The sequence below is a fragment of the Gekko japonicus genome, unplaced genomic scaffold (genome assembly GCF_001447785.1).
Source record: "Gekko japonicus isolate JY-2015 unplaced genomic scaffold, Gekko_japonicus_V1.1 scaffold1556, whole genome shotgun sequence".
NCBI classification, from domain to species: Eukaryota; Metazoa; Chordata; class Lepidosauria; order Squamata; family Gekkonidae; genus Gekko; species Gekko japonicus.
In genome coordinates this window covers 50345-77490 of record NW_015173718.1, presented here as the reverse complement: position 1 = coordinate 77490, position 27146 = coordinate 50345, and the positions used below count along the sequence as shown (strand labels likewise).

At 45.6% G+C, this 27146-nt stretch overlaps 1 protein-coding gene across 1 annotated transcript in view; it reads left to right on the top strand.

Moving 5' to 3' along the window:
• GNB4 (guanine nucleotide binding protein (G protein), beta polypeptide 4) overlaps positions 1–27146 on the top strand; it is a 56129-nt gene that overhangs the window by 21434 nt on the left and 7549 nt on the right. The window contains exons 2-9 of the mRNA XM_015423346.1: positions 8837–8943; positions 11710–11748; positions 14218–14324; positions 16953–17016; positions 19237–19399; positions 22979–23045; positions 23151–23352; positions 25579–25795. Of these exons, the coding sequence (XP_015278832.1) occupies positions 8887–8943; positions 11710–11748; positions 14218–14324; positions 16953–17016; positions 19237–19399; positions 22979–23045; positions 23151–23352; positions 25579–25795 (916 nt within the window). The 5' untranslated portion in view covers positions 8837–8886. The remainder of the gene's footprint in view (positions 1–8836; positions 8944–11709; positions 11749–14217; positions 14325–16952; positions 17017–19236; positions 19400–22978; positions 23046–23150; positions 23353–25578; positions 25796–27146) is intronic.

Genomic DNA, 27146 nt, shown 5'->3' with positions numbered 1-27146 from the left:
ATTTTTTCTACGAGATCCCTGGCCATAGTAGTAGATATAATGGTCTTCTGAGTAAAATTCGCCCATTCTTGTCCACTTTAGTTCACTGATTCCTAAGATATCAATGTTTAGTCTTGCCATCTCATTTTTGACCACGTCAAGCTTACCTTGATTCATAGATCTTACATTCCAGGTTCCTATGTAGTAGTATTCTTTGCAGCATCGGACTTTCCTTTCACCATCAGACACATCCACAACTGAGCTTCCTTTTGGCTTTGGCCCAGCCACTTCACTCTTTCTGGGGTTGCCCTCTGCTCTTCCTCAGTAGCATATTGGACCCCTTTCGACCTGAGGGGCTCATCTTCCGGTGTCATATCTTTTAGCCTTATGGTACTATCCATGGGGTTTTCTTGGCAAAAATACTGGAGTGGGTTGCCATTTCCTTCTCCAGGGGATCACGCTTGGACTGAGTTCTCTGCTGTGACCTGTCCGTCTTGGGTGGCCCTCCACGGCATAGCCCACAGCCTCATTGAACCATGCAAGCCCCCTTGCCACGACAAGGCAGTGTTCCAAGAGGGGGCCACTGTATCCTAATACACGCTTAAGGTATGCTGCCAGTAGCAGGTAGAAAGATAAGTTTGCAGATGATTTGACAGCTTATAGCAACCACGCAAGCCCCCTTGCCATGACAAGGGAGTGTTCCAAGAGGGGGCCACTGCATCCTAATACATGCTTAAGGTATGCCAGTAGCAGGTAGAAAGATAAGTCTGCAGGTGATTTGACAGCTTATAGTTATTTTAAAGTTGCACTTTATATAAATGTGTTACTTCTGATCTGTGCTTGTGGTAGCATTGTGCTTGCACGATGTGGGGCTATTGTTGGAGTACCCTCCAGAGTATTTTGATATTTGATGTAAGCTATTTCTGTTTCCTGTGCATGTATAATGTAAAGCTGACTTTGGCTTTAAGATGTGATTTAAATCATATATACTAACAATTGTGTCTCTCTCCGCATCATTATTTTAAAATGTTGACTTTTACAGAATGGTGACCAAGAGGGGCACATGATTAAAAAAATGTATTGAAATTTAGCACGAATTGGGTAGAAAGACATTTCTCGCCATCTCTCATAACACTAGTACTCCTTGTCACTTGCAAGTGAATGGAACTGGATTCAGACAAATGAAAGAAAGTACTGTACTTCGCACAATGCACAATTAACTTATGGAACTGAAGGTGCTGCAAGATCCGTGATGGCCACTGGTATCGATGGCGTTAAAAGAGGATCAGATAGATTCACAGAGGAGAGGGGTATGATGTTAGTAAGGGCTGTTGGTTGGGATGGATAGAAATGAAATCTCAGTGTTCAGAGGCAGGATGTTACTGAATATCAGCTCCTCAGCAACACCTTCACATTGTCTTTAAGTCCTGTGTGCAGGCTTTGAAGCAGCATCTTTCTGGGCAATACGATGCTGGACTAGATGGACCTGATATAGTAAGGTTCTTTTAAAGGTAGATGGAAAGAGGTTTCCATGTGCAGTCAAATAACAAGCCCTTGCATTAGAGCTGTGGGACAAATCTAAAGGAACAGTCAAGTCAAATGACCCTTGACATTAATTTTTATATATAACCAGACATTTCAGATTGGCAGACATATTTCCAGTTGGAGTAGGTGTAGGGTTACAAACTTTAAAATGCAGTGATTTCTAGTATTTACAGGTGTGAAGCTATAGGTTCTAAGTGCTGGGGAAAAGAAACCATATTTAACAGTCCTTTAAATCTTTATTTTGCAGTGTGAACAAATGGAAAGGGTGATTGCCAGTTTTTACCTTGGTTCATGTAGAAACAATTTTAAATAACAGATGGGAAAAATGTTGAAATATCTATATCTAATACGGAATGGCCAACAGTCTTACACAGATATCTCCCCATATGACTATAAAAGAAAATTGTCATGTTTTGTATTTAATTTATTATAGATTTTACACAACTGCTAAGTATTGTAATCAAGTGTTAGCATTCCCAATGGAATGCCAATTTTCTTATATGCAGGAATATCTAAAATCACAATTTCTGGTAGAATATCCATTTTTTTTTTTGATACATTACCTTGTAATAGAATGAGTGTTCTACTCTGGAATTTATGTATATAATAAGTATTGCAAGCAAGTGTGGCCTTTTACTTAGGCCGCGGTCACACACACTAAATAATCCACTTTCAATGCACTTTCGAATTGGGTTTTGCCAGTTCACACAGTAAAAATCCAGTTGGAAAGTGCATTGAAACACCTTGTTGTATGTAAAAATTGGAAAGTGGATTATTTATTGTGTGTGACCGCCGCCTAATAGAAGCAAACACCTTGTTATATGTAAAAGTTTCCACACTGAGGGAAAGGACTTTGAAAATTGTGGAAATGAAATAGACATGACAGAAAATGCACAAGATGGTGATAATCTTTGATTTTATAATCTTAAGATTATTGACAGGTTTTTAATACAAAAACCAAGGCTCTTCTTGATGCGGTTCTGCTCATGCTAGAGAGTGATGTGGTGGGGCCAGAAGCGTGATTGGGGTGGGGGGTGCTGTGGGAAAGGAAGTGCACCTACTGTGATAGATGCATCACTGAACAGATGGCCAATGCTGTCACAGCAGTAGTCACATTTTTGTGCAGTGTTGATTCTACGTACTTTGTCTCTAGGTCCAAAAGGTGATCAGCATGGTTATGTCTGGCAGTCTGGTAGGGTAAACCTTTTGTGCAGAAACTACATCGACAAGGTTGAAATATTCTCTTCTAGCGAACGAGCATCCAAACTATGGTCGTGTCGTCCTGTTAAATATTTCATAATTTTTGTATATTAATGAGTAGAGATGTGAAGGCCCGGGAAAAAACCGGAAAAATTTCGAAAAAAACCGTTTCCCCCCGTTTCCCTGAAGCCTTTTTGTTTTTTCCCGAAAAATTGGAAAAATTGAAAAAAGAAAAGAAATTGATTATGGAACGTTTTATTTTAACATGATGAATAAAATATTTTAAGACAAGGTAAATATTTTCCAAATCATTTCTAAAATACATATATATATGGTATCAGATTGATCTAATTTCTGTGCACTGCAAGTCCTAGGTTACAAACTGAACTCTCCAATGCAAGAACAGGTTTCAGTTTTGTTTTTGCATGTGGTTGGGAATTCTGTTTGTAATAATTGTTTGGATACACTATATTTTTAATATGCTAGTTGTGATAATTTCATGCCAAGTAAACATGTCCATAGTCATATTTTATGTTCCTAAAGTAACAGAATGACTTTCAATCTAGAAAAGACAAAAGAAATGCTAATGTAGCATTTTTTTCAATTTTTCTGAAAATTTCTGTTTCCCCCCGAAAAAAACGGGTTTTTTTCCGAACTTCAAAATTTTCGGAAATTTTACATCTCTATTAATAAGAAATCTAGACACTGGGTCACTAAAAGTCAATGAGCTTCCTCATTAAGCTGGTTCCTATGGACCCTGGAGTTACTGAAACAACCCCAGGCAGTTCCACGTGCCTCCTCCACAGGCAGATCCTGAGGGTCAGGTGGTCCCTCAGGAAGGTCCCTCAGGAAGCAGAAATTGCCCCCTTTCCATTTTGCATAAGCTCTCCTGCGAATGCAGCAAGGATGGGGTCAGCAGCATATGAGGTTAGTGAACCCTTCACACTGTATCACACCGTCCCACAACTACCACAGAATTGTAATTTTAGACATCTCAGAATCCAGGAGATGGCTTTTAAACACCGGCAATTCTTAATTAAAAATAGCTTATAAAACTTTAGTAGCTCCGAAAAGACAGCCTGTTAAGGATTCCTGTAAAAAGGTACCTTTTGGTAATGTTAGGAGTACCTTCGTTCTGAATACAAGCTGGGTATGGTCTAATGAGTCATCCATGCTTTAAAAAAAATGGGGGGGGCTAGTTCTGTGGATCATAATGTATGTTGTGTGAAATTTATATGATCTCTGTAAATTGTGCGGACAGATTTGTGGAGTTAGGAGGTAGTGGTAACCTCGTATTAAACAACTATTTGCTTGACTACAGATGAAGATTTTGCTGTCGAAATGCATCTGGTCTCCTGATATGTTTGTGAATTTAGGGGAGATCTGTGTTTTATCCATGTTATGATGATTTTGTGTTTCTTCATAGACATGAACGGCTGTTTATTTTGATTAGATTTTTTTTAATGGTGCATTCGTTTTCTCCCTAACGTGCTTTTCAGCATAAGGCTGATGCATGATATAAAAGCTTTGACTCTTTTTTTATTTATTACTTTTTATGTTTCCAAATTACAATTTGCAGTTAAGAACACAAGGACAAAGATTGCAAAGTTAGAGAAGAGAAAAACAATTACGGACTTCAATCTGTGAATTGGAAGTAGATTTCCAAAATGGATGAAGGGTTCTCAAGCAGTAGTAAACATTGAGTTAGACTGTCTTCCATCCTTTAGTCAGTTTCATAATTTTGCCAGGGTTTACTAGGACACAAGGTTGGGTCCAAAGGAGCTGCTGCCATAACACAATTTTTTGCTGACTATCGGGTTCCCCTGGTGATCGCCCACTTTGCATATCAGGCTGTTCCCAAAGATCCTTTGACCCTTCCAGGGACGGGGCTGCTGCAGGACAGAGTGAGGCACAGGCTCCTCCCCCCCCCCCAATCTGCATTGTTCCAGTGGCACAGCAGCGGTGTGGATCCAACCCACATTGAATAATACAAAGAGGGACAATGAAAAGTTTTTACATTTGTATACTTGTCAAGAAGAATACAAAATGTGAAGTGCTCCAGAGCATTTAAAAAATATTGGGGTAATGAGTTCACAGGATTTTGTCTAGGCCTCTCAGGTTCTTGTCTTTGGTGTATTCCAAAGAAAGATCACTAACAAATTTATAGTATCACAAGGTTTTAAGAATTTGCAGTCAGTATGATTTTTGTACAAAGAAGGAAGAGGGAAATTGAAGAGTGGGTTTAGTAAACTTACAGGGCAATCCTAAAGCCATCCTGAGCCGGTTTAGTGTAGTGGTTAAGTGCACGGACTCTAATCTGGGAGAACCGGGTTTGATTCCCCACTTCTCCACTTGCACCTGCTGGATGACCTTGGGCAAGCCATAGTTCTGATAAGAGCTGTCCTTGAAAGAGACCAGTTTCTGTCAAGAGCTCTCTCAGCCCCACCCACCTCACAGGGTCTGTTGTGGTGAGGGGAAGGGAAAGGAGTTTGTAAGCCGCTCTGAGACTCACTTGGGTAGTGAAGGGCGGGGTATAAATCCAATCTCTTCTCTTCTTTTTCTTCTAAACAGTTATACCATTCTAAGCCCCTTGACTTCAATAGATTTAGAAGGTTAGATTTAGATGTAACTCTGTGTAAGATTGCACTGTTAGTTTGTGATGTTTCTATGCAGACATATACAGATAATCAGTGATCGTTTGCAACAGTTGCAATTGCTGATAACACAAAATTCATGTACTGTCTTAAGTAATTTAACACCCATGGACACTGAGAGAACTATCAAACCAGTTGAGCTGCTGGCCAGTACTATCAACCCAGGAGTCAGCAACCTTTTATAATTGTATAATTTAATATAATTTTTATATTTTAATTTTATAATTAAAGAGCAAACTACATCAAAAATTCACAAGAGATCAATAAAGCGAACACATTTGATTAACTCGGAAAGGTGGGACACAGATATTTAAATAAAATAAGTACTGTATTTTCTGGTGTATAAGACTACTTTTTAACCCAGGGAAATCTTCTCAGAAATGGGGGGGTCGTCTTATATGCCGGTAAATACAGTCTCTGGGCAAGTATATCCCAAACTCTATATTTTAACTGGAAAAGTTGGGGGTCGTCTTATACGCCCAGTCGTCTTATACGCCGGAAAATACGGTATTTATCTCTGGAGCCACCCTTCCTGATTGAACACAAAAATGTGTGAACCAGAGGCTAAAAAAACTGTGAGGTAGCTCACACTCACTCAGCTTAGAGGGAACACTGGCCCCCAGATAACACTTCTGTATAGCTGCATTATTTATTCATTTTCAGTTTTGTTGTAAAGGTATCTATTGAACCTTAATTCTGGATTAGTGAAGTGATTTTTCCAAGTGTAAAAGAAGTGAGCAGATTTACTAAAAAATAAATAAATTCCATCTCTTGTTTACATCCTGATATGGACCCTTCTAGGTGGATTAATTTTAATAGTTACACTGTGCTCGTTCAAACAACATCATTCCCCTGCAGTGGCTTCAGCAAGACATGCTCTGTCTACTCTCTCTAGATTTTTTTTGGGATGAGTAGGTGGTGTGATCTGCAGAACTGCCCAAGGTCCCGCAGGGCCCGGATCTCTTCTGGGAGCTCATTCCACCAGGTAGGAGCCGCCTGCTCCTGCAAATATGCTGTTTAACATTACTGATAATTAGCATGTTGATTAATAAACCATAAATCTTTTATTAGGAAGTGACACACAAAAATCTAAGTAATAGATACACACATAAGCACCTCGTACGATTGTTTCAGTGCACTGATATAAATATATGCATGGTTTGGTCTTGGATTATCAGCAGATGATATTCCAGCATTCCACCTACCTTCCCCATATACTTTAAACCTAAAGATTTCATTGTCCTTTTTTGAAGAGCTAAATTTGGCTCTGAAGCCATATGTCGGCAGACCCCTGGTCTTATGAGCTGAGAAGTTCTTATTCAGAAATTTCCTGCTGCAATTGTCTTTACAAGCTGAAACTTCTTCAAAATTTTCCAGGCTAGATTTGTCAAAGGGGTGGCAGTGGGGGGGGGGGGGGGGGGGGAATTCTACTGCAAGTCTCTTTTGGAAGATTTCTGACTTCTTCAAGGATACTCCTACTGGATATTTTCCCATCAAAACACAGTTGAACATGTCAGATGCTATCTTGGGCACTAGCCACGCCCCCATCCCTCTTTGTTTTTTTTAACCTTCTGGGAGTGCCCCCTCTTCTTGAATAGAGTACTTGTTTGCTTTGATAGAGACAGAGATAGATATAGGGGGATGTGTGTTTTTGGCTCACTTTTTGCTCTCATCTTTGAAAGCTTTGGCTGAGAATGAGTCTGGCAGAGAGGTCAAAGGATCAAATCAAGACCCAACCCAGGGGTATTACAGCCCCTGCGTGTTAAAGTGCAGGCCGTCACCGAGCAAGCATGATGCAGGCAAAGCAGCTTCAGGTGTGACATGGGATGGCTGAATTCCTCATTGTTTGCTCCTCCTCATTTCTCTGTCTTCCCTAGCCTGGGCTTATTTTTGGTCTTTGGAGTCCCAACGTGGAGGAAAGCAGCGAAGGAAAGGAGCTTTTCAGGTGGAAAATGGAGTTGGGGGGAAGGATCCGTGCTCTCTCCCATCTTTCCCCGTAGTGCGTGAAATTCACCCTCCTCACCCACTTGTTCCAAATCACAGGTCTCTCTCCATCGTGCCTTGTTGGACTTTAATAAGGGAGCTTTCAATGCCTGGCAAGAGTGTCTGGAAGACAGCTGCCACCAAGATGTTTGCAACATCTCCCCCCCTCCCCCCACATCTGTGCAGCTGCAAAGAGCGGGAAAGCAACAGCTATGGCATCTGGGCTGCCGCAGTTCCTTGCAGAAGTGAACTACCTGCCTTGGTGCTGCGCCCCTTGTATGATTCTGCAGATTGCATAGGATTCTCTCGTTGCCTCCCTCCCTCCCTCCCGAGCGGCACACCCCAGGCCCCTTCCAGAGCTCATTTGCACTGTACAGGGGCGAAGGTGGCAGCTGCCGCACTAATGCTCATGGCAGAGGTTGCTTAGTACTGCTTGCATCAAGACACCCCATGTGGCACAGCACTGGACGAGGGTTCCTTCAGCCTGATCCCATGGAGCACCGAGCTGCAGAGTCACACCAGAAGCATACAGACAGAAATGTCTCTTGAGTGGAATGTGCTGTGCCTGGTGATACTTCCAGTCCTCCTCTGTCGCTTGTAGCCTTTTCAGAACACTCCCAACGCGGTTGCCGTGTTTTTTGTCTGCTCTCTTGTCATCTCCGTTGGGCTCTCCGTAGAGCTTCACACTGGGTTTTAAAATTTCGCAGTGGGTTTTACAGCGCTGATCGATGCTTGCCTGGTTATACCGGAGGGTCTTTGAACCACCCTGATGGTTCTCTGTATTTGCATCTTAAGGTGACAGCCAGGCCCCTTTACACTTTCTGCAAATTCATCTTTAGTTTTTCAAGGCAAATGGAGGGATAAACGCTTTTTTTATAGGGAGGGGAGGAAGAAACAGTGTCTCTGTCTCATACCAGAATCAGACATTTCCCTTTCTGTTGCGTTAGATCTGTTTTGTGTGTGTGTGTGTGTTAAAGTGCCATCAAGTCGCTTCTGATTTATGTCGACCCTGTGAATTAATGTCCTCCGAAACATCCTATCCTCGTGGCTTCCTTGTCGGAATCAGTTGTCATAGGTATCTGCAAAGAGTATGCTGAAATCGCGCCTTGGCTGTCAGCTCCCCAGGTGGCTAGGGGAGCTGTTCTCTCCGCAACATGGGATAAATACTGGCCTTCCTTTGTTGTAAGGAATGCTGACACAATGCAAGCGAAGCCTGCCGAACACTTGAAATGTGCTACATGAATGTTGAGTGTCTTTTTATACAAAGAATCCCGAGGGCCAGATAAGCAGAGTTGGAACAGGAGCGTAGATGACAGTTCCGCTCACTAAAATCGGCGCTCTTAAAATTTCATCTTCCGGATTTCTGTTGTGTGTTCGAAAGCGAAGGCCAGGCCCTGGTTGGAAAGTGAAGGTTGTAGCATCAGCACAATTACAGTTGTTGTTTCCCCCCTCCCCTTCCCCGCATTTCTCAGCAGGCTTCTTTTCGTCAGTGTTGTAACGGTGGGAAAGAAGCACATTCAAGAGGATGAGTGAACTGGAACAGTTGCGGCAGGAGGCGGAACAGCTTCGGAATCAAATCAGAGTAAGGCGTTTTCTTCACCTGTTTTCTTGGTGCCTGATCCTAGATAGTAATAACTGGGGATCCCAAGCAGAAATACCTGGGAGGGGAAGGCAGAAAGAAGGTGCCACCCTGCAAACAGGTGAAATCGGCAGCTACCCATTCGCACGCATTCTCTGTGGGGGCTCCTATATTCTGGAGTGGCCTGCCGGGGGCTTTAGGGAGCCCCCCCGCTCGTTTGTTGTTTCCCCAAAACGTGCAAAACAGAGTAGCTCAGGGTGCCTTTCTTATAGAAGGAGCAAAGCTGTGGTGTGACGGTCCGGCTCAGAAGGAGGTGCCTTTTACCGGGGATGAAAAGTCTTTGGTTCAAACGTTACCCTATCTTGCAGTCTGCTTACTGATGCGACTGAAAAGATTTTTGTTTTTGTTATCGTACTTGTAATCTGCCTTGGGTTTCTGAGGACAGACCGTAAACAAAAACAAACAAAAAGGGCTGGCATTATTTCCCTGCTGTCTGTTGCAGACTCTTTGTGTGGTGGGTGAGGGACCCTTTGTTCTTGGAACTCTCAGAGAACAGCGCTGGGTGTCCTTGGAGGCCGGTGATAATCCCGGGTGGTCCTCAGAGCCCCTTTGCCTAGGCCCTGTCATGGGTTTGAAGCCCCAGGATGGAGATAAGAACATAAGAGACGCCAATGTTGGATCAGGCCAAAGGCCCATCCAGTCCAACACTCTGTGTCACACAGTGGCCAGAAATACCAAGTGCCATCAGGAGGTCCACCAGTGGGGCCAGGACATTAGAAGCCCTCCCACTGTTGACCCCCCCAAGCACCATGTTTATCCAATTCCCTCTTGAAGCCGTCCATGCTTGTAGCTGCCACCACTTCCTGTGGCAGTGAATTCCATCTGTTAATCACTCTTTGGGTGAAGAAGTACTTCCTTTTATCCGTTCTAACCCGACCGCTCAGCAATTCCATGGAGTGCCCACGAGTCCTTGTATTGTGAGAAAGGGAGAGAAGTACCTCTTTCTCTACCTGCTCTATCCCATGCATAACCTTATAAACCTCAATGAAGCCCAGTGGGATGAGCTTTCTTCCCCCTCCCTTTTGACCCCAGCGCTGTAGCAGGGTTTCCATGACACGAGACTGTGTTCGTTCTGTGAGTCAGGCCACCTAGACCATTGGTCTTCAGTCTTTCAGGGCCTGGGACCTACTGAGCTGTGCAAGCATGTGACACGGAGGCATGTGACAGTCGGGGTCATGGGGCACAAAGAACAGGAACCAGAGTTACACGCTTCCAGGGGTCGAGGCCAGGAATGTAGGTAGCTGGCTAAAGGAGTTGGGAACGGGAATGTGAGGCTAGCACCCAGAAGTGTACTGTGGTGAGGAACGAGTCAAAGATCAGAGCTACAGAGGAGTCCTGTCCACCGTTGAGTGATCTCACTTTGCGGTCCTGTTTCTCTGCTCAGCACGTATGCAGAGAGAAGAAGGAAATACGGCCCCCTTGTTCTCTCCACAGCAGGGCCTCCAAAAAGGCAGAAAATAGTCCTGTAAGGGTTTCTGACCCAACCTGGGGGGGGGGGATGACTCATGACCCAGATGAGGGTCTCCACCTGTGGCTCTGAAGACCATTGCTCTGGGTACCCTGCTGATTTGGAATGAGCAAGCAAATGGGTGATGGTATGATCTCACTGGCAGCCATCATTGACTGAGGAAGGAAGCTGTGTCTGTCATGGTTCTCTGCCATGTTTTTGTTTTGTTTTTTTGCATGAGCTGTAAGGCAGACAAGCTCCTGAACAATGTGGGGGTCCAGGCAAGGAAGCGCAGTTCTATGTCTCGGCCCTTATCCCTAGGACAAATGTATAAAACTATAGTGAAACTTCTTCCTGAATTGGGGGTGGGTGGCGGCGGCAGAGCAACGGTATTCCTCTTATGGATGGAGCGCTGTGCATGTAGAACATTAAAGGACTGAGAGAGGGTGGGCTGGCACAAAGCCCACACCGCTGTGCAACACTGACACACTGGGTCCCAGGTTCAGTCCCTGGCATCTCTACTTCAAAGGGCCAGGCAGCAGGTGATGGGAAAGACGTCCACCTGAGACACTGGAGAGCTGCTGCCAGTCTGAGTAGACAATACTGACTCTGATGGACCAGGGGTCTGGTTCACTATAAGGCAGCTTCACGTGTTCAGGTTTGTTAACCCTCCGTTGCAGCCTGACGCAGTACTGCTCCGGATAAGCTTTACCATTTGGTTCTGCTGATATCTATAAAATGGGTCTCTGTCTCTGCTTGTGGATGGATGGATTTCTTCCATTACCCCGACTGATCCTGGGTTCCAGATCCCAAAGTTCTTAAGTGTATTTTCTTATCGTTAAGCTCATTCTCATAAACACAGAGCTAGTTAGGTGGGCTAACTTAGACCTGTCACTGTGTTCTCTCTTCTCACAGGAAAGCTGCAAGGTAAAGGGGGGGCGGAACCCACTAGCTTTCTAGCTGCATGTTGTGTATTCTAGGAGAAATGGATGTGGCTTTATAGGTCTTTGGGAATTCAGTGAGACTGGTGGCACAAAGTTAATCTGCCTTGCTTCTGAGTAGGTGGTGAACTGTGTAGGCTTTCAGAGGCAGCGAGGAAAGCTGGAGTCTCTTTCTCTGTGAGCAGCAATTTCATTAGGAATATTGTTGTTTCTAGTAAATGTACGGTGTCTAAACAGGTTCTGGGTTCAAGCCACATTGCATTATTGCTTTCCGTTACTTGCCTGTCGTCCCAATCACTCTTTCTCCTTTTTGTCTTAAAGGATGCCAGAAAAGCATGTAGCGATACAACTCTTGCTCAGGTATGCTCATTTTTAAGTACATTGTGCATTCTGTGTGTGGGGAAATGTCTGTAAGGCAATTGGTTCTGTGCCTGGAGTGGAAAAATTACTGTAACTTTTCCCCTAAGGACCAGATTGGTGATAGACTTCTAAAAATTTTCATTAAGTGTAAGCAGATGATTAAAGGGAAGGTTCCTCAGGCACTTCAGATGTAGCAGATGCCGGTGGGGAAGCTATTCTGTTCACGCTCCTCGAATTTAAGCATGGGCTTATATAAAGACATTGACAGTCAATGGTGGCCTTAGGTTGACAGAAATTATGGGTTGGATCAGCCGGCTTTTCCTACTCACTCTCATTGAAATCTCCTTCCTAGAGTCCTCATCCTTCATCCTTTTGTCCATGCTGGTCCCAGGAGGATCCCAAGCATAACCTTTAGGATTCGTTAAAGGGAACCCTTCCTGCCTTTTCCACCAGCAGAAAAGTTGGTTGGATCCAGCCCAGTATCAGTGTGTACATCTAATGATGTTAAGATAACCAGAGGACCTGTTACCACCAGTGTTCCCCCTAAGCTGAGTTAGTGTGAGCTAGCTCACAGTTTTTTAGCCTCCGACTCACACATTTTTGTCTTCGCTCAGGAAGGACGGCTCCAGAGCAAACTGATTTATGCACTAGCCAAATTGCTCGCTCACCACTTTAATGCCAGTAGCTCACAAAGCAGAATTTTTGCTCACAAGACTCCACAGTTTAGAGGGAACATTGGTTACCACCATGCTAAGGGCTTTAAAACCACTCTTGTAATGAATGGGTCTTGACTGGCATGCCTCCACACACACATCATTATTATAAGTAGAAAAGAGTAAGGGTCCAGTAGCCCCTTAAAGACTAACAAAATTTGTGGTCGGGTATGAGCTGCGGTGGCCAGGTATGTAACTCAGCTTAGAGGGAACATTGGTTACCACCATGCTAAGGGCTTTAAAACCGCTCATGTAATGAATGGGTCTTGACTGGCACGCCTCCACACTCACATCATTATTATAAGTAGAAAAGAGTTAAGGGTCCAGTAGCTCCTTAAAGACTTACAAAATTTGTGGTCGGGTATGAGCTGCGGTGGCCAGGTATGAATATGAGGAGCTGTGGTGGCTCAAGTGGTTAAGATGCTGAACTGCAGGCTGTGGAAGGTCAGTAGTTCAGCAGTTTGAGATCCGGGTGCCGCATGATGGGAGTGAGCTCCCATCTCTAGTTCCAGCTCCTGCCAACCAAGCAGTTCAAAAGCAAGAAATTGCAAGTAGATAAATAGGTACCACTTCGGTGGGAAGGTAACAGCGTTCCGCGGGCCTCGGTGTTTAGTCATGCCGGCCACGTGACCACGGAAACATCTTCGGACAGCGCTGGCTCTTCAGCTTTGAAACGGGGATGAGCACCGCAACCCTAGAGTCGGACTCGACTGGCTTTCGAGCAAGGGAACCTTTACCTTTTTATGGGCTTCTTCGTATTTACTTACGAAAGCTCATAACCCTGCCACAAATCCTGTTAGTGAGTCTGTAGCAGCAGAAAAGAGTGAGGGTCCAGCAGCACCATAAAAAGACTAACACGGCTGCCCATCTTGATCTGTCTCCATTATTATAAAGAATTTCTGCAAGGTGCGCTCTGAAATATACCCTAGAAATACTCAGTGAAAATTTTTGTTGTTCGATGCCCGATATGCTGTCAAGTCAAAAATATTTCACCCTAAAAATATTTATGCAGATAGAAAGTTCGAAAACGATCGAATTAGGCTGCTTGTGCCCTTCTGAGTAAAAATAAAATGTTTGATTGAGGATATCGTGTGGGTCCAGGATGCACATTGGTGAGTGACCCTTGGTACCACCAGCGCCATTGGTAGGTACACAAAATAAATGGGGACAGAAAGCAATGGGGCGGCACTCCATAAATCTCAGAGACTTCAGGACAGGCGCTCAGGATAATATTGTTTTTCTGGATCTGACAGCAGAGCTCCTGGGAGGTTGCCGGCACCTTAGAGGGGGCGACAGTAACGCTTGTGCCCTTCTGAGTAAAAATAAAATGTTTGATTGAGGATATCGTGTGGGTCCAGGATGCACATTGGTGAGTGACCCTTGGTAGCACCAGCGCCAGGGCTATTGGTACACAAAATAAATGGGGACAGAAAGCAGTGGGGCGGCACTCCATAAATCTCAAGAGACTTCAGGTCAGGCGCTCAGGATAATATTCTTTTTCTGTTAGGGCAATGGATCTGACTGCAGAGCTCCTGGGAGGTTGCCGGCACCTTAGAGGGGGCGACAGTAACCTAGTCAGAGTTGCTGCTTCGTTGCAACCACGTGTGGCGTCTGCTCTTGTCATTTTTAGTCTCTGGCTCAGAATTGTTCACGTCGGTGTCATTTTCAGCTTAGGTGTGTCAATTGTGAAAGCAGATGTGTTGTACCTTTCGTCCTGTTTTGAATGATGTGTCTTCCCCCCCCCCCTTTTGCCTAGATCACCACAAGTCTTGACTCAGTGGGCCGGATTCAGATGCGCACCAGACGTACCCTGAGAGGCCATTTAGCTAAAATTTATGCCATGCACTGGGGATCTGATTCAAGGTTTGTACAAATGATTGGCTTATGATGTGGAGGAGCTTTTTTTCTCATAATTGGAAAATGTCAGTATGCTGTTGGACCACTTGGAAGAGGAGGCTACAAGTGTAAAATTAAGTAAAACGATGTAGTATTAAGTAAAACAGAGCCAACGAGTCAGAAATCTGAATAGTACTGGAGTCATAAATAGCCTCGAAGATTCAGTAATTTGACAGGGAGTGCTTTGGGTTTACTTTTTTTTTTTTTTTAAGCGAGCCTTTTATCCCTTCTTGCTCTATATAAAATCTTTGAAACGGAAACAGTATTCACGTGTATTGATCTTTAAATGGATTTTCGGAAATGTACGGTAAGTTACTTTTTCCAGATTGACATAAATTGTTCCATCCTGTTTGGTGGGGGTAAACGTCCAGTCGTGTGGAAACATGAACAGACTTAGCACACTTCCACTCGTGCCAGATCTTGTGCACCACCTGGCATTTTTGTAGTGCCCTGAAATTGGTTGCACAGGATCTTGCGCAAGCAGGGAGACATCAAGTCTGACACGAGCAGCTACTGCAGTCTCTTTCTCGCACATTTCTGCCTGTGTGGGAGCTCTAGCACAGGGGTGGCCAAACTGCGGCTCAGGAGCCACATGCGGCTCTTTCACACCTATTGTGTGGCTCCCAGCAGGGGTGGCTGGGGAAGCTAAGGGGGAGGCATGCCTCCCTGATCGGTCTTACCTTCCCCAGCCAGTGTTCCCCTCCCTCGGTAGGCTTGAGGTGGGGAGTGGGGAGCAGAGAAAGAAAGCAACTTTACCTAATAGCGTTCTCAAAGCCCACCCGCCAGCCGGCTTGGAGAAGGCATTTGTCTCTTTAAACCCCTTCTCCAAGCCAGCCGGCACAACGCAAAGCCAGCCGGCATGGCGGGGGGGGGAGGCTTGGAGAATGCATCTAAAGTTGCTTTCTTTCCACCTTTCCCCCCTCCCCCCCCATCTATTTGCTTTCTTTCCGCTTTCTTTCCGCCTCTCTCTGACAAATAAAATATCATTAGCAAACAAATAAGTATCATTGGACAAATAAATATGATCAATACCTGTTTCTACATCTTTTGTTTTTAAACTTGGCAGTCTCATTTGATGTTAATAAAAAGCAAATCTGCATCTTTTCAATTAAAACATGTAATATTTCTTCATGTCTTGCGGCTTCTCAAATGTCTGATGCTTATTCTGTGTGGCTCTTACGTTAAGCAAGTTTGGCCACCCCTGCGTGTAGCGCAAGCAGAAATTTTGTGCTGGGTCCGGCCCCACTCCGTCTTGAAAAGCCAGATCTCAAGTTTCTGATCACTTCTAGCAACCTCACAAGAAAGGGAGCAAAGGGTTATGCGGGTGGGGTGGCTCAGTGCTTGCCCGTGAATCCTTCTGATCCAAGTAACCAATCAACGGTCGGCAAGACTGCCAGGAAGTGCGAAACGTGCTGTCTGTGCTTCCCCCAAACTGGTATTATCTCAGGTAGGGGATAGTTTTACCCTGACCTCAAAGGCTGGCCTCTGTCTCTCTGTCTCTTTCATTCTCTTTCATTATATGTGGGGGAGACAGTTGTGGGAACAGCTGCAGTAGGAAAATTTTGTCAGCCACCCCTGACGTTGAGTAGTCTGGCTTATAATGAGAGAGACTGTCGTATTTGAGAGTCCTTCCATCACATCTGGACGAGCATTTTTGCTAAGGTTTTAATAAAGGAACAGCAAAGAACACACCGCTGACTGAAAATAAATGCACAAGCAAAATAGCAAGTATATAATAATCATATAAGCATAACAGCAAGTATAATATGAATCAATTGGCCAAGGTGCAATAATAAAGCACAATAGAAGCACAGTCTACAGTCTTTCCATGTGTCTACTCCAAAATAGAAGCAAATATCAGAGTCCAAATTGAGGTGTAAGTCATCAAATTTTCTGAGCCATAAAAAGCCGACGCGTAATCCGGATGCCTGATGCCGCGTTTCGAATAATTCTTATTCAAGCATGGCTGTAATGGGACTGAATACAAATTCAAAACATATACAAGTGAGAATGCATACAGGATATAAATATTTGAAAAGTTCAAAGCCAGCGTGGTATAGTGTTGCCATGCATCCTAGCCTACCTCACAGGGGGGGGGTAGGGGGTCTTAGGATAAAACTGAGGAGGGGTGAACAGTGTTGAGTCTCCCATTAGGGAGGAAAGTGGGGTATAAACAATTTAAATAAAGATTATTGTGTTGCCTTCATCTTTGATGACACTCTGCTGATACTCCAAAGCCATGGGACCGCTAAGAATAAAAGTCAGTGTCCTATCGACTAATGGGGTAATCATTTTAAGACGAGCCTCCCTGTAAAATGGAGAGCTGAAGAACATATGCTCTACCGATTCAGCCTCGCTTAAAAGGCATGGGCATAACCTTTCAGAGTAGGGGTTTCTATTGTACCTGCCTTGAATAACCACAGATGGAAGGGCAGAACATCTAGCTAGGGCAAATGCCCTTCTGGAATTCTTAGAAAAGGCAGTGTTCCAGCAGGGAGTGTCCTAAAGGACTGGATACTTGTACATTGCCAATGTTTAAACACCAACCAGAGAGACAAAGTTAACCTGTTACCTTTTTTGTGTGTCTATCTTTAGGCTACTAGTCAGCGCTTCTCAAGATGGAAAATTAATTATTTGGGATAGCTATACAACAAATAAGGTAAGAGTCCTTTAAAAAAAAAATCATTTGGGCCTTTTGACGGGCCATTTGCAACTGAGCTTTTCTCTGTTTCCACTGCTACTTCGAAGTTCTCCCCACCCCTTCCCTACAGCATCTCCCCCCCTTTCCCTAAAGTACTGCTTTTTCCTCATCGTCTTTTCGCTTTCTGTTTTTTGGGGAGGGGGCTTTCCTCCAAAAAAATTCTCTGTCTTCCTTTCATTTTTTCTTTCTGAAGATGAGTTTATTCACTCCAAACACATTTGTGCATCTCATGAATGGTTCTGTCCCATTGCTTTTTAATAGCTGTGACTCACTTACTTGGGGGAAACGGGCTGTTGGGTCCCTTTTATCTGAGATACAGGGGATCTCTGTCAGTATGGATGGCAGGAGCTCCGTGGGTGTCTCAGGCTCCCTTGAAGTAATTCCAACCCTTACCCCATTGAAAATCAGAAGCTGAGTTCCCTGTGGTTTCCTCCACTAGCATGTGTTCAGCCCTGGCCCCAATCTGGTGGAACACTTCTGCCAAACACCACCAGGGACCTGCGGGGTGTCATGCAATTCCGCAGGGCCTGTAAGGTGGAGATGTTCCACCACTCTTTTGGCTGAGGACAGCAACGGTTTCCACTCTAGCTGGCACCCTTTTTGTGCTCTCCAGATAATTTTGCCCCCCCCACCCGCTCACGAGGTGGCCGAACAGTCTGGAATGGGGGGGATTTAGTTCCACGACGAACCAAAAAGGGCTAAGCTAAACCATATATATAAAAGTACAGATATTTGTTAAGGTGTACACATGTTAAAGTTTTCCTGATTAAAAATTACTTTGTCTAAGATCAGACTATAAAAGCTTATCCTCTATACATACATATGATGGGTAAATACTTTACAACTGAAGACCAAACGCGTTTCGGCCCCTAAGGGCCTTCCTCGGTGGTCACTATTATCTATATATTCTAGACACACATTCAAAGATCTGTTACAGAGTTTTAGTACACATATAATTTAACCAGATGTTGTTTCCTGAAATTAGAAAATAGAGAAAAATAGAGGGGGGGGGAATTATTCAAAGAAAAATAGAGGGGGGTTCGTAGTCATATCCTGGGTTGAGTCCCCCCCCCCCTTTTTCCAGTTTTTGGGGGATTTAGTTCGCCATCTGGAGTTTTAATTTATCTACTGGTATTAATGTATTTTATTTTTATAGTGACATTTTAATTCATTGTTGTACATCGCCCAGAGCCCTGTGGTAGCAGGGATGGGTGATTCAGAAACCTCCTCCTCCTCCTCCTCATTCTTCTTGGTAATAATAATAATAATAATAATAATAATAACAGGTTCGCCTTTTAATGGTAAGGCAGTATCAGGAATCATTTGTTCTACTGGAGATGTTGGAAACTTACAGGAAATGGAGGAGGTGTTGGTCGAGCTCTGATGTAACAGAAAACTGTAGTTTCCTGCTTTGTGAATATGTTTGAGGGACCCTCTGGCTCAGTCACTGCCTTCTCTCCTCATGGGTGGTTTTCTACGTTACTTGTGGTGTCATGTAGTGGGATAAAGTGTTGGATTAGGATCTGGGAGACCCAGGTTCGAATCCTCGCTCTGCCATGGAAGCTTGCTGGGTGACCTTGGACCAGTCATGCACACCCTAACCGGCCTCATAGGGCTGTTGTGAGGATAAAATGGAAGAGAGGAGAATTCTGCAAGCTGCTAATGGGTTCACACTGGGGAGAACACAGTGGGGAGAAATTAAGTGAATAAATAATCTCTTTTAGTTAACCTGGAAAGCAGGATGCCAAACTGGAACTGAACCCCTGTTGGGAATTCTAGTTTGTACACGAAGCATAAGCCACAGTTTGCCAGTTCAGATGTCATGGCAAACCGTGGTTTGCTGTAAAAAGAGAAATAATTCACTTGCCAACAGCACGTGAGAGGAGGAGGGAACGGGAGAGTTCAGGAGCTCGGGCTCATTCTTCAAGTGGCTTGTTGCGTTTGTGCGCCCCTGTGGGTCATTGTGCGAATTGCATAACAAAGATTTAGCAAAGATTTCAACACCGCAGTGGCTCCTTAGTATCGAGAATCCCCAAGTGCCTTTTAAAAATCAGTAGCGTTCTCAAAACGGGGTGCACATGGTGGACCTGTTGCACTAGTGGTTGTGCTGTCCTGCGTCATTGTGTTGGGGAAGTCTCTCTCTGATGGTGTTTCTCTCCTCTTCCCCCCCTCCAAAAGATGCATGCCATTCCTTTGAGATCTTCCTGGGTTATGACCTGTGCCTATGCACCGTCGGGAAATTACGTTGCCTGTGGTGGACTGGACAACATCTGCTCCATCTACAACCTGAAGACGAGAGAGGGCAACGTTCGAGTGAGCAGAGAGCTACCCGGCCACACCGGTCAGCTTCCATTTTGTATCTCTGGGGTCTGTTTTGACTGACTGAACCATGCCTAATGTCGTAAGCGCAAGGGGATCAAGCCGTAGCAAACGGAGGACGGTGCAGAATTTGTTCTAACCGAATTAACAGTCAGATTCCATCTCAGACTTGTTTCTAGCCCCCGCGGTTGTATTTGAAGAGCTGCCATAATGTCTTACTAGTAAGATCTCTGGCTCAGCAGGCCTTTGATCTGAGGCCTCCTGTATGTTAGTATATATTTTTTTTGCTCCTCAGGGCGGAGTAAGGCAATTCTGCAGGCCGAATGAATTAAGCAAATAGCTTGGATATAATTTAAGAGGGGAGCCGTGTTGATCTGCAGTGGAGCAGTTGGATTCAAGCCCAGTAGCACCTTGCAGATTAACAAGATTGGGAGTGTGTGTGTTAAAAGCTTTTGAGAGCCCAAATTCCCCTTATCAGCTTTTATTTATTTATCAGATCTATACCCCGCCCTCCCAGCTGAAGCCGGCTCAGGGCGGCTTACATAAAAGAATAAAAACACACAAGCAAGCTACTTAAACAATCTTAAAGCCATATGAAAACAACCCAACATTATAAGGTGCTAATAATACTAGTAGGAATGGAGATCTCTGCAACTTAAGCAATCCTAAAGCCATATAAAAACAACCCAACATTATAAGGTGCTAAACCTTAAGTAAATAATACTAGTAGGAATGGAGATCTCTGAGTCTTTATGTCCCAGTCAGGGTTGCTGTAAAGAAGGAAGTGAGGTTGCAGAGGTACCAGGCCTGTTGTAATCAGCTTGATCAGAGCAGAGGGGAAATGCTTGAGGGCAGAAGATTAGCACCTGTAGTGAGACAAGAATCCTGTGTCCCTATTCAGCCCTGGGGGTTTGACTATGGAGGCCCGGGTCACCGCCACTGTCAGGTCTGCCTTTTTTTCATCTGAGGCAGATCAGGCAGTTGTCCCCATATCTCACCCCCCGCGATCTGGCTGCAGTGACCCATGCAGTGGTCACTTCCAGATTAGATTACTGTAATTCTCTACTCGGGGCTTTCTATGGCTCTGCTCCAGAAGTTGCAGCTAGTGCAGAACGCAGCGGCGTGGGTGTTGATGTCGCTGCCTGTGTGGGCACATATCTGCCTGGTGCTGCATGACCAGCACTGGCTGCCTATTAAATTCCGGATCCATTTCAAGGTGTTGGTGCTTACCTTTAAAGCCCTGTAGGGGTCTGCATATCTTCGAGACTGCCTCTCTCTTTATGAGCCCTGTAAAACATTACATTCTACGAACCAACACCTCCTGGTAGTCCCTGGCTCTAGGATGCCCGACTTGCCTCAACTAGGGCCAGGGCTTTTTCGGCCCTGGCCGCTGCCTGGTGGATCAAGCTACTGTATGAGAGCGGGGCCCTAGGACGGAGCTCTTCCGCCAGTCCTTTCGTTGAGGCAGTGGACATCCATTTGATCTGGCCCTCCCGTCCAGTGACCGCAGTTCCCAGAGACCGGGTGGGTTCACAATATTATCCGTTATTGTTTCAGTCTGTGGTGCTCTTATCGGTTTTAAATGGATTGTTATAATGTGTCTTTATTTGTTTCATTGTAAATCTACTTTAATTGCAGATCTCAACTGTCAATTATGAACTGTTTTAACTGCAGATCTGCGTTATTGTAGGCATATCTGTTGGTACCTGCCCTGAGCCTACATTGTGGGGAGGGCGGGATATAAGGCTAACAAAATAAACAAATGTGCATGTGTTGATTTTGCATCATTTGGTTCCTGTTGATGATGAGGAGGTTGCAAGGATTTGCGTAGGCACCAGAATCCCCATCCCTTCCCTCCTTAAAAAGAGAGACCGGACACTTTTTGCAGATGAATTGTAGAGCTCTGTCTTCAGGTCCCACTCTGGTCTTTCCAAGAAGCAGGGTCTTCTCTGGGATGCCTTGCAGTGGGTTGACTGCCTGCCCTCTTCCCTGCAGTTGTCTTGCGGCAACGCTGACGGGTTTTGTTTTATTTTTCCAGGACTTTTTTTTTGCTACTTGGCCTCTGTCTTTCCCAGTGACATTATTTCGGCTTAACTGTTTTGCTGTTTCACACTTGTTCTGGATATTTGTGGTCACATTTAAGTGTTGCGTCAAATCCCCCCCCTGCAGTGATCATATGCCCCTTTGAAAGTATTTTTGTGGGGTATAAATGTAGGTTTTAAGTGTTTGCTAGTTTCTGCTGCAGGAAACTGGCTTTTCCAACGTATGTGCTTAGCCATGATCACTTTGCTTCCCTGTTAAATGTGTGTGGCTTCTCTCATGTTTTTAAAAGCTGCTCAAGTTTTTCAGTGGCCACAGTTACCTAATCTACACCATGTGGGTTTAGCTTTATTTCTGGGTTGAAGACGTAAGGACATAAGAAGAGCCATGCTAGGTCAGACCCATAAATCCATCTAGTCCAGCATCCTGTCTCACACAGTAATATTGCTTCCTGGCACTGGGATTCAGAGGTTGACTGCCTCTGAACATGGAGTCACCATGGCTAGTAACCACTGATCCTCCATGAATCTGTCTAATCCCCTTTTTAAAGCTGTTTATTCCAGTGGCCATCACTACATCCTCTGGCAGGGAATGCCACATTCCCATCACTCTCTGAGTAAAGTTGTATTTCCTTTTGTCTGTCCTGGCGTTTAGTTTTGCGTTTTATTTTTGAAATGATTGGCTGGCCGCCGTCTTTAAAACGACAGGCAGTACCGTGACCAGGTTGCGGAAACTGCAGAAAACGAAGCTCCCTGGAATTGCCTCTTCTAACGTGAATCGGGAATGTGGCCCAGGGGCCACTTTGGCCTGAAATGCCTGACCTGTCTGCTCAGCCTCACCTCTGGCTTCTGGAATGGCCTCCGGTAGTACCAGAGGTCGTAGGCCTCAGTTGCCGGGGACCACAGGCAGGACGATGCTGTTGCGGGCATCCTGTTTGTGGGACTCCCTAGAGGTAGCCGGTCGGCCCCTGTCTGAACAGAATGCTGGACCAGGTGGACCTTCAGTCTTATCCAGCAGGGCTCTTCTTACGTTGCCACCTGCTTTCAAGCTTGCCTTTGCCGCCATAAGGGGGTCGTGCATTTGATCTAAAGCAACGCAGTGAATGACAACTAGAACTTACTGAATTCTTGTCTGCTCAGCCTCACCTCTGGCTTCTGGAATGGCCTCCGGTAGTACCAGAGGTCGTAGGCCTCAGTTGCGGGGGACCACAGGCAGGATGATGCTGTTGCGGGCTTCCTGTTTGTGGGACTCCCTAGAGGTAGCTGGTCGGCCCCTGTCTGAACAGAATGCTGGACCAGGTGGACCTTCAGTCTTATCCAGCAGGGCTCTTCTTACGTTGCCACCTGCTTTCAAGGTTGCCTTTGCCGCCATAAGGGGGTCATGCATTTGAATGACAACTAGAACTTACTGAATTCTGCATTTTATTTTCAGCTGCAGAACAACTCAAATAGTCCTGCACAGATCTGTGTTGGAATGTGGGACTTTTTTGGGGGGCGGGAGTGGGATTGTGTTTCCCGACGGGCAGTTTCTGTACTTAGCCGCTTTCTGTATTCCGTTTCAGGGTACTTGTCGTGTTGTCGCTTCCTGGATGACAATCAGATAGTCACAAGTTCAGGCGACACCACCTGGTGAGTTCGCCCCGGGAGGGCTGCGGGGTTGCTTTTCGTGAGCGCGGCGACGTTTTGCTCTGCTGCGTGCGACCCTTTTTCTTCTACCTCTTTTCTCTCTCGCAGCGCTCTGTGGGACATCGAAACCGGCCAGCAGACAACCGCTTTTACTGGCCATACCGGCGACGTCATGAGTCTTTCGCTAAGTCCAGACATGAGCACTTTCGTTTCGGGGGCCTGCGATGCTTCCTCCAAGCTTTGGGATATCCGAGACGGAATGTGCCGGCAGTCTTTCACGGGGCACGTGTCCGACATCAACGCAGTGTGTGTAAGTGGCCGGCTTTGCTCCTCGGCACACGCAGAGGGGGAGGGTGTGGAGTCTAACGACCCCGCCCCACACAGATAACACACGTAGACTCCTAGATGTCCGTGGAGTGCCCACGATGCTTTGAAACCCAGCAACCCTCAGATGGGGTCAGCAGCTGGAGCTGCCAGCTCTGGCTCTGGAAATCCCTGAAGATTTGGGGAACGGTACCTGGGGACAGGAGGAGGCTTAGCAAGGGCGCAGTGCCAGAGAGTCCACCCTCTGAAGCTGCCCGTTTCTCCAGGGGGAGCTGATCTCTGTGGTCTGGAGATCAACGGTAATTCTGGGAGAACTCCAGGTCACACCTGGAGGTTGGTAACCCCACCAGCCAGAGGACGTTGGCCGGTTAGCTGCTGTGCAGAGAAACAAACAAGTCCTTTTTCGCTGGGAGGAAGGAAAACCTCTCACAGACTTGTGGGTGGGATTTGCTGGGAGGAAGCGCGAGTGAAGCAGGGGGAGGTCTGGAGCAGTCAGTGTGAGCAGGTTTTTTTAGCCTCCGGCTCCCACATTTTTTGTCTCAGCTCAGGAAGGGATGGCTCCAGAGCAAACTGATGCAGGAACCAAATCGCTCACTCACAACTTTAATGCCCGTAGCTCACAAAGTGGCATTTTTGCTCACACGACTCCACCGCTTAGAGGGAGCCCTGGTCTGGCGCTGCTCCGGTCTTCCTATTTTGCCAGATCCCCTAGCTCAGTCAGACCCGGGGTTTCTCATAGGACCTAATTAAATTGCTACTGTTGTTGTTGTGGAACCGCAGAAAGTCAAAACGCAGAGACAGAAATGGCTTCAGTCTAAGAAAAATAGTTTCCCTGACGTTTTTTGCAGGGGGGGTGACAAGTTCAAAGACTTCGCATATTGTGTTAACTATAATAACTATAAATCGAACCTACTTTGGCCCAGACTCACCTGAGCGCGTCAGAGCTGACCAGCGAAGCAGGGTTGGCCACGGTCAGTCCTTGGGTGGGAGACCACCCAGGAAGTCCAGGGTTGCTATGCAGAGGAAGACTGTGGCGAACCCACCTCTGTTTGTGTCTTGCCGTGAAAACCCCACGAGGGTGTTGCCATAAGTTAGCGGTGACTTGACAGCACTTAATTATAATTTTAAACTCTCATTTGGGCATACCGTGTAAAGTGCTGTTACGGTCAGTCCTTGGGTGGGAGACCACCCAGGAAGTCCAGGGTTGCTATGCAGAGGAAGACTGTGGCGAACCCACCTCTGTTTGTGTCTTGCCGTGAAAACCCCACGAGGGTGTTGCCATAAGTTAGCGGTGACTTGACAGCACTTAATTATAATTTTAAACTCATTTGGGCATACCGTGTAAAGTGCTGTTGGCGTGTCAGCGTTGAAAAAGAAAACTATTATTATCTACTCTGAATTCTGTAAAAGAAGCTGCCATTTTGAAGATAACCGCCGAGTGTTCTCCTCTCACCATCTGTATCTCCCCCTGCCCCCCCCATTCCCCGCTTTGCTTAGTCTGCAGCTCACATTTCTTTCTTCTCCTTTTTCAACTGCCCCCAAAGAGGCAGGATTTTATTAAAATTTTTCACATATAATATACAAACATACAAAACATACACTAACATACATACATATACATGGGGTCCCCCCCCCCACTTTTTAACAAGTGTTAATAATAGTGCCTAATCCGCGTTACTATCTGTTTCTTGTGTCCTGTGTAAGTAACCTTCTATCTCTAGCTTCATAAAGCATATATACCGTGTTTTCCCGAAAATAAGACACTGTCTTATATTTATTTTTTCTCAAGAAGACACACTAGGGCTTATACCACAAATGCATAGAAATCCTGCTAGGGCTTATTTTGGGGGTAGGTCTTATTTTCGAGAAAACAGGGTATTCTACATTTAGTAAATCAGTAGTCTGTCCCTAACGATTTGCCTACATTTGCTTATCATACCAGTTATAAAACCGTGTCCAAGTATTCTGAAATGTCAATTCCGTTGCACCTTTTATCGATAAAGTCAATTTATCCAGTTCCGCAGCCTCTAGAACTTTATTTATAAATTCTCGCTTTGTTGGTATCTCCACTAGTTTCCAGTATTTTGCATAGAGTATTCTGGCCGCCGTAGTTATGAATACAATCAAATAGCAGTCTTCTGTGTTGGAATGTTCAGGTAGAAATGTGAGCTTCCACATTCTAGCAGCTCACGTTTCTTCTTTTGTTGCCCAGTTCTTCCCCAATGGCCACGCGTTTGCCACTGGCTCGGACGATGCCACCTGTCGGCTGTTTGACCTGCGAGCAGACCAGGAGCTCATGATGTATTCCCACGACAACATCATCTGCGGGATCACATCAGTCGCCTTCTCCAAGAGCGGACGCCTCTTGTTGGCCGGTTACGATGACTTCAACTGCAACGTTTGGGACACCCTGAAGGGCGAAAGAGCAGGTGAGTTGCTGGGTTTGGAGAAAGGAGCCGTTCTTTCTGTGGCATCTCTGTAAAGCCATTACAGGTAGCTGAGTGTGCCGCTTGGCTATGGAGCCTTCTGTAGGATCCCGGTGAAGATGAGAGTGGTTTCCATACGTGCAGATTTGCTGGATCAGACTATCTAATCCAGCATCCTCTTTCACGCAGTGGCTTCTGTGGCCTGCTTGTCGGACTTCCCTGGGCATCTCGTTGGCCAAAGCCACCTCCTGTCCTGTTGTTGCCCCTTCCTCTACCACTGATATACAGAAGGGTAAAGTTTGAGTCCAGTGGCACCTTTAAGACCAGCAAAGTTTAGGTCTGGGTATAAGCTTTCATGTGCAGGCACACTTAGAATCATAGAATGTTAGAGTTGGAAGGGACCTTGCAGGTCACCTAGTCCAACGCCCTGCACTCTGCAGGAGCATAGCCGAAAGATAGCCCTACAACATACCCGAAAGATGGTCGTCCAGCCTCCGCTTGAAAACGTCCAGCGAAGGAGCATCCACCACCTCCTGAGGTGGACTGTTTCACTGCTCAACCACTCTTACAGTTCAGAGATATGGCTCATGTTTCTTGTTCTGTTGCCAAGTTTTTCCATAGTGGCCACATGTCTGAAGAAGAGGAGGGAGGAGGAGGAGATTGGATTTATACCCCGCCCTTCGCTTGGAGTCTCAGAGTGGCTTACAAACTCCTTTCCCTTCCCCTCCCCACAACAGACACCCTGTGAGGTGGGTGGGGCTGAAAGAACTCTGACACAAACTGCTCTTTCAGGGACAGCTGTGCCAGAGCTTGTGACTGACCCAAGGTCACATCAGCAGGTGCAAGTGGAGGAGTGGGGAATCAAACCTGGTTCTCCCAGATTTGAGTCCGCGCACTTAACCACTACACCAAACTGGCTGCCTGCACACAAAAGCTTATACCCAGAATAAAACTTTGTTGGACTTAAAGGTGCCACTGGACTCAAAACTTTGTTCTATTGCTTCAGACCAACATGGCTACCCACCTGAATCTATGTAGAAGGATATTTTGGGATATCTGAGAGCCAGTTTGGTGTAGTGGTTAAGAGCGCGGACTCTAATCTGGGAGAACCGGGTTTGATTCCCCACTCCTCCACTTGCGCCTGCTGGATGACCTTGGGCAAGCCATAGAGTGGGCACAGCTGTCCTTGAAAAAGAGCAGTTTGTGTCAGAGTTCTATCAGCCCCACCCACCTCACAGGGTGTCTGTTGTGGGGAGGGGAAGGGAAAGGAGTTTGTAAGCCCCTCTGAGACTCCAAGTGAAGGGCGGGGTATAAATCCAATCTCTTTTCTTCTTCTTCTTTCTTTATGATTCCA